The sequence below is a fragment of the Sphaeramia orbicularis genome, chromosome 8 (genome assembly GCF_902148855.1).
Source record: "Sphaeramia orbicularis chromosome 8, fSphaOr1.1, whole genome shotgun sequence".
Classification (NCBI taxonomy): Eukaryota; Metazoa; Chordata; class Actinopteri; order Kurtiformes; family Apogonidae; genus Sphaeramia; species Sphaeramia orbicularis.
In genome coordinates, this window is record NC_043964.1 from 37439960 (window position 1) to 37456687 (window position 16728).

At 36.2% G+C, this 16728-nt stretch overlaps 1 protein-coding gene across 1 annotated transcript in view; it reads left to right on the top strand.

Annotated features, from left to right (window-relative positions):
- The window catches only part of cacna1ha (calcium channel, voltage-dependent, T type, alpha 1H subunit a), a 351881-nt gene that overhangs the window by 330175 nt on the left and 4978 nt on the right, over nt 1-16728 (top strand). The window contains exons 32-36 of the mRNA XM_030141355.1: nt 4806-4927; nt 6092-6250; nt 6412-6555; nt 8694-8862; nt 14908-15065. Coding sequence (XP_029997215.1) covers nt 4806-4927; nt 6092-6250; nt 6412-6555; nt 8694-8862; nt 14908-15065 — 752 coding nt within the window. The remainder of the gene's footprint in view (nt 1-4805; nt 4928-6091; nt 6251-6411; nt 6556-8693; nt 8863-14907; nt 15066-16728) is intronic.

Here is a 16728-nt window from a genome sequence, read left to right on the forward strand (position 1 = left end):
CTTTTTTCAGCAAATATATCAATAATTGAACATAAAAACAAGTGTCTCCATCCACTGTCACATTGGTTTTACTAGTGAGTCAATGTTCAGGGTTCTTAAAAAGTCTCAAAAGTCTTGAAATTACAAATCTACTTTTAATACCTTAAAAAAAGTCTTTAAAATGTATTAAATTTGATATGGTTGGTCTAATGTTATGTTGCCATAAAGTTGTTCGCTGTATTATGTTTAAATGTGTCCAAGCTGCAAAGAAAGTAACATTAGACTACTCAGTTTCACTCATTCCATCCCAACAATTAATATTGAAATTAGGAACTCATTATCACTAACTTCGCAGCCCCCGAACATTCAGTTCTGTTTACAGTATGTATGCAATATTCAATCTCTGCCACTGTAAATAAATACATTTTCCTAAATTCTAGGAGTCATGAATTTTTGCCTGTACAGCCACAAAATAGGCTGTGAAATGGACATTAAATTCGTTTTTAAGTAGTCTTAACCCTGTAAAACCTGGCCCATTAAAAAGTAGCCACAAAATTAAAATTTGGGGGAATTGAAATGTTTATTAGCCAAAAAAATGCCATATCTTTTTGTTTGTGATATATTTTTTTTGTGTCACATTTAATACATTAGCAGCGTTTTGGCTCACAACAATGTTAACTTTAGATATAAAAATAAATTTTACCAGAAACATTTTGAAAATATAGAATACTTCAGGTAGGTGTTTTTGTTTTTTTTTTAAACATAAAACTTTTCAGTCTTTTTATTTTCCTTGAATGGCACCAGAATTTCAAAATTATTCAACATTTTTCCATTTTCAACCAAATAACAATAGAAATGTTTTTCTTAACGTAAATTTTTGAAAATTACCAAAGACTTTCCTACAAAATGTGTGTTGGATGATTTAACAATAGTGTCCATATTGAAAAGGGTAAAAAAAAAAAAAAAAAAACTTCCATGGTTGTAGTGAGATGATAATCCACCAGGGGTCAGAAAACGTGTATCAGGTCATATACAACAAGTTTTTAAGGAAAGTGTTGATCTTGCTGATAAGATAGAGGTCTCAGAACCAGACTTAGCAAATATGATACGAATTCTTTTATAGAGCTAAAGAGGTCTTAAAAAGTCTTAAATTGAACCTGTAGGAACCCTGAATGTTGTAGAAGATGACAGTGTTTCCACGGTAACTACGGAGCCTCTGAAAATCCAGATGGGTCATATCTGATGACCATGAAAAGATGACAAACTGTATTTTACCTGAATTAATTCAACATATTGATAGGATTAATGCAGTGGTTCTCAAACTTTTTACAGTGGACTACCCCCTGAAATATACTTTTTTTTTTAGCCAAGTACCCCCAACTCTCGCTTCTGCATTTTTGATTGAAAAAAATTAGGTAAAATTTGTTCCTGTACCAAAGGTGTCTGTTTAAATTTTCAAAACTTTCTAAACAAACCACATATATTTAACTTTAATATATAATTTTGTTTTTAATTTAAAAGTCAATTTTCTGTGCAAAATATAAACTGAAAAGTGCCCTCTTTCAGTGATAAGAAAAAATAAAAAAATTGGTCATTAATTAATAAATTAACCTGTTATCAACAAAAAATAATTGCTTAGCTACTCAAATAAACTCACTTTGAATAAAATAAAATAGAAATGTTCCTAAAATGTTACCAAAGCTTAAACAAGATGATTGACAATAAAACTATTATATGAATGTATTTATTGTGTTTTATATTTCAACATTAATCCTCATTATTTATTTTGTATTCGGTACGATGACTTATTTAATGTATTTTTACAAAAATATTTTAAGTACCCCCTGGGGTTCTTCCAAGTTCCCCTGGGGGTACTTTAGGAACTCCTGGATTAGTGGATCAACAGTTATTAAACATTTTAGATCAACAGATGATTTGGTTGCTAATAGCAACATAACATCATGTTTTTGTCAGGTTCACTTATCTTCCTGATATTCCTCCTCAGTATTTAACACTGCAGCCTTTTGGGGAGTTCATAAATATTTGCAGCGTTTGAAATTTCCATTACACAACACTCTTAACACGTCTCTTTTCAGTGTTGTCTATGCAGAGTATATTTGTTGTCAAGGCTTTTCAATAATGAACCTTCACTTTTTTCCATTAGAGGGCGGATGTCTGTGATTACATGTAAGCTGACAGCGAATACAAAGCAGCTTCAAAGCAAAAAGGACCTTGAGTTTTAAGCTTTTGTTGAGGCACGCTTAAGTTTTTGATATGTGTCCTCATTCCAAGGTCTCAGGAATCCTAAAAAAAATAAAATAAAAAATCTGCAAGTGATGACTACACCTTAGAGACCCTAAATGACTTAATTGGTTCTTGATATCTCTCTGCCCTCGGAATAAATAAAGACAATATAAAATCTGAAAATCCCATTGGGAAACTTAAGACATGGCTGATAGTGTGTGTTGCCACTCAGGGAGGCTTAACTTTGTGACCCATGAGTTTGTAAAAGGCCGAGCTGATAAGACAAGGTCATAAGCGCAGAAAAAGGGGCTGGAGCTGCTGAAAGTACGCTTTGTGAGCACAGCTATTGAATCTCCAGCTTTCAATTTGGCTCGGAATCTGGTCTACATCTAATTACAGATGTCTGGAAAACTACATTTGCTCTCCTCAGAGAATGTTGATTTTTACAGTAATGGTGAATTAGACGCTGTCAGCCTGCTGACAGATCTGCTGACAGCATTTTCTGTCAGCTTCACATACAAATAAATACAGTTTTTATATGCGTCGGCTGTCTTTTAATAATGAGAATTGTTACTGTCAAACTATTTGTGAAAAGTTACACATTCCAGCTTTACATATAAAATATTTGATAAGTTAAGACCTTTTTTTTTTTCTATTACTATGGAAAGTTGCCTCAGTGCTGGCTTACACTGCCACTGTGAAATCCTCTCATTTTTCTGTGTTGGTTACACAGAATACAAATCAAGGTGCATAAAATACTCCAAGGACTGTTTCTTTGCTCTCCAGCTTTACAGCTAATGTGAGTTGCAGTTCAGCACAGAGCAGATATTCTGTAAACAGGCCCCGGGGGCTTTCTGTCAAATTGACCTGAAAATGAAAGAGACATCCCCTGTCCTCTAAAAGACAGCTATATCTTCACCTCTGTTCGATTATGTCCACAGGGGCAAACCACTTAGCAGCTCATCTGTTTCTGTGTTGGCTTCTGTTATAGTATTCACACTGTAGGACTTTATGAATGACGCATGATTGACACATACAGTACTGATGTGTTATTTGGTTTCAGTGTTGGGGAGACGTAAACTACATGTAGTTCAACTACATAGTTAACCCTCCGGTATCCAGGTGCGCCTTTTAGGCACACTTTGCACTTTGTGTTAAAAAAACATCATATTATTTTTCACAATTTAAATAAGATTAGAATTCAAAAGTTGTTCATTTTTGCATGATCTTTAAAATTATGGCCACCAACTAAAATTTGCACATTGTAAACGAAAGAAAATTACAAGACTAGCATCTGTCTCCCAAGTGTGCCTAAAACGCACTATTTCTTCCATTTGATATGTATGATATAATATTTAATAGTTTGATTTATAGGTGTGCATTTTTGGCACACTTGATGAGAGATGCTAGTATTTTTGACCATTGACCTACCGCCAAAAATAATAATGCATATTAACCGATGTTGGAGGTAATCATTGACATATGCCAGGATGAAAAAAATCAAATAATATGTGATCCACTTTTTATGTAGTATATTGAAAAAAAATTATTTTTTGTGTTTTTTGCATCCAAAAAAATGGTTTGCTTCCATTACAAACACGGCATTTAAAGGGTTAAAAAATGGGACAATTGTTGAGTATTTGGTATTTTTATTTATGGCTCAAGTTGATGAAATAGAAAAAAGTGTAAAAGAATTAAAAACAAACTGTATGAATTTTTTTTTTTTTACATTATTCCACAAGTGTGCCAAAAAGGCACACTTGGTGCTTAGTAAGGGCCTTGCTGGACGGGATACCGGAGGGTCAAACTACATTTTGCTGTAACTTGCTGGTAGTTAAACTACATTCCTATTTTGTGCGACATCATGTTATTAAAGTACTTTTTGGGTCATTTTTTAAATTTTTTTGTTTTGTTTTTTTAATTCTTTTTATTGCAATTTAAAATATATTAAACAAGTCCAGTAAAAAACAAAACAAAACACATACCCACACATAATTTTTTGTAGTTTAACTACTCAATTTGCAAACTACAATTTTGGGCAACAACATAAAATTACAGGGGTTTTTTTAGATTTATTTTTTGTAATAGAAATTATATTTCACCATTGAACACAAGACAGTCCCTTTTTCTTTCATCCTGAATTGCTTTGAAGGCATGATCACGTCATGACATCACAGCCAAGGCTACCTCTGATTGGTTTGCCCTGGCAGCACTCGAACGCTTCGCAGATGTGCAGTCATTACTAACGTCGTGTGGTCATCACCACCACAGACATCCCTACCACCAGCGCCACCCCTGATAGCAACGTGCTGCCCCAACCATGGCCATATTTTGTTTCATATACACCACATGTACATTCTCAATTTAACGTTGAAAATAAAAAGTAGTTGCTAAAACTACTTTTTCTAGCTGTAGTTTTACAAATTTACAAACATTTCTCCAGGGGTACAAATGTAGTTTGTTTGAACTACTGCCATGCTGAACTACCTGTAGTTTTACAGTAGCTTCCCCAACACTGTGTGTTTTTAGTGTCATGTTTACAATGCAGTCGGGTTAATTCATGTTTGTGTTCTGTTGATCAGAGTGCAGCGAAAAGAACCCGTGCGAGGGTCTGAGTCGTCACGCAACCTTTGACAATTTCGGCATGGCCTTCCTCACACTGTTCCGAGTGTCTACCGGAGACAACTGGAATGGGATTATGAAAGTATGGAGACAAACAACATGCACACACTCACATCAATGATGTCAGAGATTATCCCAGAACCACAGAGACGGCAATGACCTCCAAAACCAATTACAGGGATAATTAAGTGGCTTAAAGCTGAGCAGTGTTAATGCTTTCATTTTGACTTCACAGAAAATGTCACACAAGAAAACCACGTGTGATATAATCAAATGGAAGTTAATGTTAATCTTTTGTCTCGGCCGATCAGGCCATGGAGCAGCGTGAAGCGTAAGAATACTGAAACTGACTTCATGTAGGTTTTTCCTTAACCCTTTAAACCCTAAGCCTAAAATGGTCCTTCTGGACTTTTTTTCTTATTTTGACCAGAAAAAGGTTAGAAAATATGCTGTGAATGAGTCCATTTGCTCATTTTTCCAGAACTTTCAAAATCTAGCAATCATTTACAATGTACTGCATGTTATAATACTGCTCAAACAGCTTCTTCTCCAGCTTCTAGTACAAGTGTGAGTGAAATTACTGTAATGACCCAATAAAACCTATAAAGCACAATATATCAGGTTTTAGAAACTGTTGGAATTTTTCTAATTGTATAAACAGTAGAAGAGTTATAGCCATCCAAACTGCATAAGCACAGGGTGTATCAGCGATGACACGCCAGGTTTTAAAGAGTTAAAGGATTTGTGAAATGTTTTTATTTTTTTCTCAGAATATACTGAGATAAAAGCCTCATTTATTACAATGAAGCAATAGTTCCACAAACAGTAGTGGTAAAAACAATAAAAATGCAAAGCAGTAAAACAATAAAACATTAAGAATGTTTCTGAAATCTAAGAAACTAGGAAAAATTCGTTTAAAGGCCTTTAAATTTTCACCAGAAACAATACCTACATGATTCTGCCTTTTATTTTTAACAATAATTTAAAGGAATCACAACAACCTTGGATAAACTTTGATAAAAAAAAAAAAAAGAAAAAAACACTATTGTTTTTACTGAAGGCGACTCAGTTAAGCAGTAAAGCCGTAAATAATTGAAGCAATTAAGAAGCAAATGAATCAGTACAAGAACAGCTGGAGGTAAAACGATGAAATTAAAATCTGAACTGCCCTAAGGATAACATTTGGGAATAGATTTTTTTTTTTTTTTTTTTTTTTCTTAGTGTGTTAATCTTTGTGTCTCTTCAGGACACATTACGAGAGTGTCACCCGGAGGAGGGTCACTGTCTCTCCTACCTTCCCTTGGTGTCTCCCATTTACTTCGTCACCTTTGTGCTCATGGCCCAGTTTGTCCTGGTTAATGTGGTGGTGGCTGTTTTGATGAAACATCTAGAGGAAAGCAACAAGGTAAAGATAAAACCAAGAAAGTGCATAAGTCTTAATCGTTTACAGAGGCGCGTAATAGGTTGAGTAATGTAGTGTTTCCCCTTTGGACTTAAATGGAGCTTTTTTTGCTCAACGGTCACTATAAAATGCAGTCGCTAATTTGAGGTACACCTACTTTGCAGGAGGCTAAAGAGGATGCAGAAATGGATGCGGAAATCGCCATGGAAATGGCAATGGAGACGCAACGTAAATTAAGCACAACCTCCTCCAATAACAGTTCAGTGGGAGGCACCTACGTTGGCCCGTGTCCAAATTCACCCGAAGAGGTAAGAAGGATGGTACTGTGATTATTATTGGATGCCTGTTTAACCCTAATTCTACATTGAATGTGTACTTTGGGAACGATAAAACCTGAATAGTCCTTAACCCTTTAAACCCTGAGACATTTCAATGAAACGGTGGAATAACAGAAAAAAACAAAGAGAGGAATTGAAGTTTCACAGGTTTTTACTAAATAAGGCACTCAGAATGTACATCAATAAGAGATTTACATCAATAAGAGTTGACCATAAACTGTGAACTGGAAGACACTGAACAACAAGGATTTGAATTTTGTTCCAGCAGTTTTTCTTTTGAGGCAGTTTTTTTCTAATTCAGTCCAGCTGCGTTTTGGCACATAGTTGAACTCCAAAAAGCAGTTACACGGTCAAAACTCAGTAATAACACAACACAACACTGGAAACAAGAGTAAAAACAAAAAAATATAATGAAAACATTGTAAAAAAAGAAAAAAAAAAAAAAGCCTAAATTATAGGTGCACGATTTTAGCCAAATATAAAATCCTGATTTTTTCCTCGAAAAACTTAATTTTCGATTTCGATTTGGGTTGGTGGTGGCATATTAGCTCCCACTCTGGTGTTTGAGGTGCTGAAATAAGTTGGTTGTGCTGCTGTCTTTGATATCGCCTTCAGGGTGAATTTGCAACGAGGAATGATTTGGTCTTCATCAGAAACTTTGAAGCTGTACGAATTCCACACAGCTGACATGCTCTTGTTATTTTTATCCACTAACATCTCACTTTCCTCAAAAAACGGCATTTGTGTACTGGAGATTTAGGATGTTGAACATGAACTGTGAACTGGAACACACTGAACAACAAGGATTTGAGTTTTGGCCCTGTAGTTTTTGTTTTGAGGCTCATTTTTTCTAAATCAGTCCAGCTTTTTGGCACTTGGTTGAATTCTCAAAAAGCAGTTACACGGTCAAAACTCGGTAAAAACACAGTAAAACAAAGGAAAATCACAACACTGCATACAGTAAAAACAAAAAATGACAATACAATGGTGTAAAAAAAAACCCAAAAAAACCCGTTTATTTTTACAGTGAGTCGGTCTCACTCACTGCTCTGTGTTTAACCCCCCCATTCCACAGGTGATGGGGAGTACACTGAGCATGCTCACATGTTAGTTAGTTTAGTTTTATTTCGAGCACATAGAATCATCAGATAACAAAGAACCATACAACATGTTCAAACTAAATTTTTCAGCACTTGAAAAGGAATGGGAAGAAGTATAATTTATAGACTCCCACCCCCCTTTTTACAAACTAATAATTAAATTAATTCCACTTCCTTTGCTTTGTTAACACACTTTTTTGACATCTTCTTGAGACCCAGTAATGCATTTTTGTCCTCTGTAGGGGACAAAAATTTGACAGTTTTACTTAAAAAATGCTGTCCATTACAAAGGACATTCCATTAAAAAATAAATAAATAAAAAATAATAATGATAAAAAATGTATTGGAAAAAACTGTTAGATTATGCAGTTTCCAGTCGAGACAATTGTTTAGTGTAAAAAACCTAAAAATTTCACTTTCCTGGGTCTCAGGAGGTTAAATATATACTTTTACAATAACACAAAGCATCTGTACAAACCATTCACATATACTTTTTAGTCACCTCACATACAATCAGATTTGCATAATCAACCATTTTTAATACAAACTATAATATTTATATGCACTTTAAGTATTTACTACAAATACAATCATTAGTAAATGTGATGATATCTCCTGATTATGATAGTCTGTATTAATTAATTACAAATAGGAAACACATTTTTATGCATTCTTCTATATTATAACTAGATATTCACTTATTCAGATAATGTACTATATTTTGTTATTGTACTGGGTTTATACATCCTTTTAAATGCACAAAATGAAGATATTTTAAAGTCTAGTAAAGATGTCTATGGAAAGAACAAGGTCTATTCTATCAGCACATTTTGAAACTTTTCCTATTGAACAAACGATTGAATTTTTATGAATATTTAAAATAAATCATCCGTTCAGAATGCTCACTGCAGACACATCAGGGGTTAAAGGGTTAACTCCTTCTCTGTAAGAGTTTTGCTGTAAAGTCAGTCTGTATCTGAGCCTGGTGGTCTCTGTCTCCCCCTGGAGGAGGAAGAGGTGCAGTACTACGACCCGGACCTGCTGTCGTCAAGGAAGATGTCGGTATCCAGGATGCACTCCCTGCCCAATGACAGCTACATGTTCAGACCCGTAAGGCCTGCTAGCGCCCCCTACCCATTGGAGGAGGTGGATCTCAGTCCTCAGCACCAGCATTCAGGTAATCTGAGCTCTGAGATTAGAATATTAGACAGGAGATTATCTGAATTATATCATTTATTAACATGTTTTAACCTGCTTGGACACCAGGAACACTAGCAAACAATCCAGTGAAGTAAATAAATAAATGCAGAAATTTACCTTTGTATTAACTTGTCATTTTTATGAACCATCAGAGTCAGAAAGCTGATGGTTTTCAATAAAATGTGCATCAGTAAGAGTGTTTTAAGATGCATGCATGTGTGTAGCAACAAACTACAGGGCACTGCTACCTCTAACTGGCTTTACTGATCACACTGGTAATTATTAGGCCTGTAACTGTACACAAAATTTTCGGTTCGGTACGTTTTCGGTTTTGAAAGCCACGGTTCGTTTATTTATTTTTTTTCAGTTCGGTACGGGAAGAAAGAAAACCCCTCAAAATGTCTGTAATGCATTTATTATGACTTTTTGAACATTTTTCCCCCAATTTTTGAACATAATAGAATATAGAAAAACAGGAATGATATAATTCTGCTGCTATAAATCAAATAGAAAAAATAAACCAAAAAAATATTACTAAATGTATTTTAAACATTAGTATTCCACTTTTCCCTGACAGGTAGTTTTGAACAAACAACAAAAATCTAATCACAGTTCTGTCAGTTCACATTCTGCAAAAAAATAACAACAAAATTCCACATGAAATGCAACATTACCAAGAGGGCAAACTAGTATTCGGTTTTAACAAACTGAAGAGCAACATTGACAACAAAATTTACCTAATTATTTATTTTAGGACAGAGAACAAACTGTTTAGGCCACTTTGTATGTGTGTGTGCAGGGTGGGATTTGTCAAAAACACAGAGGAGGATGGGTTTTTTTTTGTTTGCTTTTTTGTCGTAGCCGGGGGGCAGTTATATACCGGTCCATGACTAACGTAACTAACGCTGGTGTGAAACGAAAGTAAAACTTTACATTCAACGTCCAACTCCGGGTTCTATTCCTCTAATATACAGCATGCATGAAAGAGAGAGAGAGAAACAGACAGACAGACAGAGCTGGTGTAAGTGTTTTAGAACTACTGTAGTTCATAGGTGGTAAACACCGTCCGTCTTATCTTCTCTTTCCTCGTTGTTGTCTTTCACTGGGACCTGATGTGATCCCAAACAGGACTGTAATGATGTTTATGTTTATGTTTATGCATTTGGCAGACGCTTTTTTCCAAAGCGACTTACAGGGGAAAACCAATCAAATCACTCAATCAATCAAATTTTATTTATATAGCACCAGATCACAACAAAAAAGTTCTCCCATGACACTTTACATATAGAGTTGGTCAAAACCAGACTCTAAGCCAATTTACAGAAACCCAACAGAATCCTCCAGGAGCAAACACTTGTGACTGGTGACAGTGGCGAGGAAAAACTTCCCTTTAACAGCAGAAACCTGGAGCAGACCCAGACTCCTGGAGGATGGACGTCTGCCTTGACCAGTTGGGGTTAAAAAGAGAGGGTAAAGAAAGAGAAAAAGAGAGAGCGATAGAGATAGAGACTGGGGGAGAAGGGGGGAGTAGGGGGAGACACATGGAGGCAGTTGAGGATAAGTGAGTGATGATGATGAAGGCAGGAGAGAGGCAGGACCACCGCAGCGGGTCCAGAGATAATCCTGGGAAAATATGTGATAATCCTGAGAAAAACCTTATTAGAATATTTAAAATGGAATGTCTGAAAGTGCTAGGACAGGAGGTGCTCTCGGAAGAGCTGGGTCTTCAGGAGCTTCTTGAAGACAGGCAGAGATGCCTCTGTTCTCGTAGTACTCGGTACAATGTCCCACCAACGTGGAACGACCCATGAAAAGAGCTTGGATTGTCTTGTAGAAGGTCTGTGGACCACCAGACAATGTTCCCCAGACGAGCGGAGTGGTCGTGGGGCAACATAAGCTTTTATCAGTGCACCTAAGTAGGTAGGAGCAGACCCACTGAGAATTTTGTAGGCTAGGATTGATGGCGGAGAGTCTTCAATTTCTTCCTTCCAGGTTGACATCATATTTGTTGTTTTTTTTAACCTTATATCAGCTGCTATTTCATATTTCGGGTCACTGTGGACTCCTTCAATATGTCCGTGTGGAACTTGCATGGATTTAAAGTTCCGCATCGAACAACGTCTTTTGCTCCTTTTTCTTTTTCTCAACATACTGTGCTGTTTCGGTACAGCTGTGTACCGAACCCAACAGGTGCGTACCAAAACGGTTCGGTTCGGTATGTGTACCGTTACAGGCCTGGTAATTATACAGCGATTTATCCAGCAATTAAAACACTGACAAGCACTGTTTTATCTGCAGTCAGATTCTAATGGCATGTTGTGGCCAGGCTGTGGACAGGCCCAGCTCTGTCCAAAGGTACCGACTGTAGTGGATGAGCTGATCCAAGTGAACCTCTGCGACCTTCACGCATGCTCATCTGCTCAGCTATGGAATGACTAGAATACTAGTAAAGTTCAAGGCCAAACTGCAAAGCCATAACAATGAATGTGTAAAGCAGCAGTGGTGTTATGTGCATTTTTTTTTTTGCTCTTTTATGTACAATCAAATCAGTGGCTTTACAGCTTGGACTGAAAGTAGCAACTAAATCAACTTGTTTAAGATCTAAGTGTGACTTTGCTGCTATGTTTTGAATATGTTTTACTATGACAGCATGGCCTAAACCCTGGTTACATTAATTCTGAACAGCTACTGAACATATTTTTTTGGAATGAGAAGCTTAACTCATGAAGACCCAAATATTTACTGTCAACCATAACTATTGATCTAAACCAGGGGTGTCAAACTCATTTTAGTTCAGGGGCCATATTCAGCTAAATTTGATCTGAAGTGGGCTGGACCAGTAAAATAATAACATAATAACCTATAAATAATGACAACTCCAAATTTTTGTCTTTGTTTTAGTGCAAAAAAAACCCATTAAATTATGAAAATACTTACTTTTAGAAACTATCCAAAAAAAAAAAACCTGAAAAAACTGAAATTTAAACTAAAAAACGTAAGAAAATTTAGTGCAATTTTAACAATATTATTCCTCAACTTATCATTTCTACATGTGCATTATGGATCAGATTTACAAAGACACTAAACACTGAAGAACAGGGAGAAAAATTGTTAAAATTGTGGTTAATTTTCTACAGACATTTCAGGTTGTTCATATTTGTTCAGGTTATTCACATTTTAGTGTTACAGGATAGTTTGTAAATGTAAATATTTTCATTATTTATTTATTTATTTATTTATTTTGCACTAAAACAACGAAAAAAATTCAAGTTAATTCTAGATTTTTTTGGGCTTAATTCAAGATTTTTTTTACTTAATTGAAGATTTTTTTTGGCTTAATTCAAGATTTTCTTTTTTGGCTTAATTCAAGATCTTTTCCTTAATTCAAGCTAAATTTTTTTTTGCTTAATTCAATTCAAGACTGTGGAATTTTTGCACTTGGCAAAAACATCCCAGGGGCTGAACTGGACCCTTCGGTGGGCCGCATGTTTGACACCCCTGATCTAAACTCTTTAATACCTATTGACCCACTAATCCTGTCAATACATGTAAATAACTGATGCAAAATACGGTTTGTCATCTTTTCATGATCATCAGGTATGACCCGTTTGGACATTCAGAGACTCAGTAGTTACTATGGAAACACCATCGTCTTCTACAACATCGATTCACCAGTAAAACCTATAGTGACAGTGGATAGAAACACTTGGTATATGTGCAGTTATTGATATATTTCGTCGAAAAAGTCACTTTTTTTTTCAGTTTTCTCTGTTTTTGATATAACAACTCTCAACTTTAATCTGAGCTTTTATGAACATCTACATGATCAGTGAATTAAATGGAGGAAAATACCAGATTTTTAAAGAAAAAATCAAAAATACAGAGGGTGGTATTATAATAAATGGTAATAAATCACCTAAGAGAGGTTAAATATAGAGGAAAATTGATTTGGGAATTGCTATAACAGTAACTCTGGGTCTTTATGGGTTAATGGTGCATTATTGTGCTAAATGTTGATGAGACCTTAACACAATACAATATCATGATAGAACAGAACTTTTTAATAGTGTTAGCAACAGAGACAAATTGTTTAAGTTCAATAGATGTATATTCTGTAGTCCACCTACTTCAGGTCCACAGTTGAAGGGGATTATATGTAGTATTGATGTTCCATACTCTCAGCAGTAGAGTAAGGTCACATACCAGAACACACTTACGACAATGAAAACCACCAATAAAGCTATGCTATGTATCCACTCACTGACTAAAGCATAAAAGTCAATATTTAAACACATCTGTATAATGGTATCATTACGTTTTCTTCTTCAACAACTCAATTATTTCGACAGTCGGTCAAAATATCACTGTGTCTTATAATGTTGGCCGATTTGCATTATAGCTCTGTCAGCTTCGTTCTGTTTTTAGACAGAAAACAACCAGCGTCAAACCACAAATCACCCAAAATTCTGTTGGGAATCGTCCAAACAAGGTCAGAACTGTCACGGTTTAATCTGAACTGTGAATCAACAAACAGCGAATTTAGCAAAGATAATAACATCACATAATATATACCTTCATAAGCTTCATTATCAGACACTGAGATTTCAGCCTTAAAATTCAGTTGTTTTTTTTTTTCATTTAGAGCTGTGTCTAGTGGTGAAAATTTTAGTTTAGTTTAGTTTAGTGTGAATATTCAACAAAACAAAGTAATCCTGCTTAGTCTTTACAAAGGAAACAGATTATAAGAAAACGAAACGAACAAAAACAAAACATATACATATACATGGAAACAAAGTATGACTTCATTTGCACATTTGAAAAGGACTGGGAGGAAGTATAACTTATTTAACCCCACCCCTTCTCCACAGTACAGTCTATTGTTTAGCTTCCTATCAGCATAATATGGAAAATCAAATCCCTTGGATCAGTTAACCTCATGTATCATTTTCACATACACATACATACATACATACATACATACATACATACATACATACATACATGCATGCATGCATGCATGCATGCATACATACATACATACATACATACATACATACATACATACATACATACATACATACATACATGCATACATACACAACTACATTGACATATCAGAAAAATAGAAAATACATACATACATACATACATACATACATACATACATACATACATACATACATACAAATAACAACAGTGCTTCTAGTTTTTATCACTTTGACATTTTCTTTGAGTGTAAAAGTTGTTTCTTGGTGGTTCTCATGGTTTGGTGATATGACCCATGACATTAGTTTACCTCACCATGGGAGACCAGCAGAGTGACTCACTACTCCCTCTAGTGGTCACATAAATCCAGTACAGTGCATAGATTCCGTTCATATCACTAAAGTTCAATCCATCTTTGGCAGAACTTCAGAGCTTTTAATTCTAAACACTTTAAAGGTCATTTTAGTTCATATATGACAGTAGAAATACAACATATAACCCCTTAAAGAAAGTAAACTTATGAGTCAGAAATGAGTTTGTTTTTTTTTTTACTTGTAGAACTGATTCAGTGAAATAACTCAGTTAATCAGACTGACATGACACTGTTAATGTAACCAGGATCTCATGCAAAAAAAACTGACCCTGAATCTGTCTCTGACATGCAGTTGAATGCTGCATCTTTACTGACACCGGTTTTGATAAACTTGCTAATAGTTTTCAATCAGAGAACACTTTATTTTGATAGGACATTGAAAAAAACAAATAAAGTAAGTATACAACAATAATAATAATAATTGGATATTTTTAGTCAAATCCAGATGTTCTATCAAGATAAAGTGTTATCAATCCTAGATTTTAGATTTTTTTTTTTTTTTCAAATAAGTAAAACATATAATTTTAGAGTTTCCTACAGTAAGAGTTGTCACTGTGTGTATAGTTTATGCATGTGTTTTCTTTAAATGCATGTGTTTGGGATGGGTTTGACATGTGATCAGAAGGGCTGGGATGTTGTCTCTAATTCAATCACTACCTTCAGGTTCAGTGACGTCAGTCCACTCCCAGCCGTGTGAGAGACGTATTCTGCTGCAAGTACCAGATGTTTCCTGCATCCACCCTTTTCCATCACCATCACTCGCCTTGCCCCGCATCGCTCCGCCCACACCCAGCCCCTCCCCTCGCGCCCTGCACAGACAGGTGAGAGACCACGCCCTCTGTCTACCACCAACCCACTAACACAAATCCACGTACATTTACTCACATAGCTTAGTATTTCTATTGTCTAGAACAGGGGTCGGCAACCCATGGCTCCGGAGCCGCATGCGGCTCTTTCATCCTTATGTTGCGGCTCTGCGTGGCTTGGGAAAATAAATTATAAGTGTCCGATTGAAGTGTATGTTATCTGTCTCAAAAACGTGTATCATGTCTTCTTATTAAGTCAAAGTTTTTAACTTCTTTCTTCAGACCTTGTGCAATTTCGGTGATCAGCATTCACCTTCTTCAGAGACGTTTGACAGCACTTGACGTGTCAGCCGGCAGCAAACATGCACGGAATGCCCTGCGACACCAAAACTGCACAATATCTGAACAAAGTATTTTATTTGTGTTTGTTCTTTTGTTTAATTGTAGTTGTAAATTGTAAGATTATTGTGATCTCGAACTATTAAAATAAAATTATATATATATATATATATATATATATATATATATATAAATATATATATATAGTATTATTTTTCGTCACTCAAAATGTGCGTCACACTCTCCGACAGCCCGCCAAAACACTGTACATTTATCGAGACTTTCAACCCCAGGTAGGCCAAGTATGGAGAAATCTGAGAAAAGAAAAATATCTGAAGAAAATAGAACATTTAATGATGCCAGGTGCCATGGCACGACCAAGGTGCCGCGGCACCTCGGGGCCAACGCTAGGTGCCGTGGCACTGCAGTACTACGGCTCAGTGCCAGGTGCCGTGGCACCGCGGTACCAGGGCTCGGTGCCGGGTGCCGTTGCACCGCAGTGCCACTGCTCGGTGTCAGGTGCCATGGCACCGCGGTGCCACAACTGGGTGCCACCGGTGCCGCGGTACCACCGGCACCTCAAGCTGAGGCACCACCGCGGTGCCACGGCACCTGGCACCGAGCCATGGTATGGCGGTGCAACGGCACCTAGCGTTGGCCCGGAGGTGCGCCACGGCACCAAGTCGTGGTACCGGTACAATCGTTGTATAAGCCGCGTCGGAGTATAAGCTGCAGTGTTTAAAGTGTGGGGAAAAAAGTAGCGGCTTATAGTCCGGAATTTACGGTATATATAGGCTAACATCTTCATTTCAGATGTCAAAAAGTGTGTGCGGCTCCCAGTGTCCCACCGGGTCGAAATGGCTCTTTGAGTGTTAAAGGTTGCCGACTCCTGGTCTAGAACTTAATACTTTGACTCACCTACTTCAATCCGTACCATACTTTTACTCGATCACAGTTTTAGTTACTTTTCTGATTACAATTTTTCATACTGCTTCTCTATACGGAAAACAAAATACCTCCAAAATGCTTTCAATGTTTGGAATAATTTCAAGCATTAGATCACAGGTGTCAAAAATGTGGCCCGGGGGCTAAATCCGGTCCGCCAAAGGGTCCAGTCCGGCCCTTGGGATGAAGTTGTGAAGTGCAAAAATTACACTAAGATATTAACAATCCTTTTAGTTCATGTTCCACATTCAGACCAATTCAAACTCAAGTGGGTCAGACTAGTAAAATATGATCATAATAATCTATAAATATTCACAACTCCAAATTTTTGTTTGTAAATGTAAATATTTTCATGTATTTACACTAAAACAAAGTAAAATTTCACAAAAAAAAT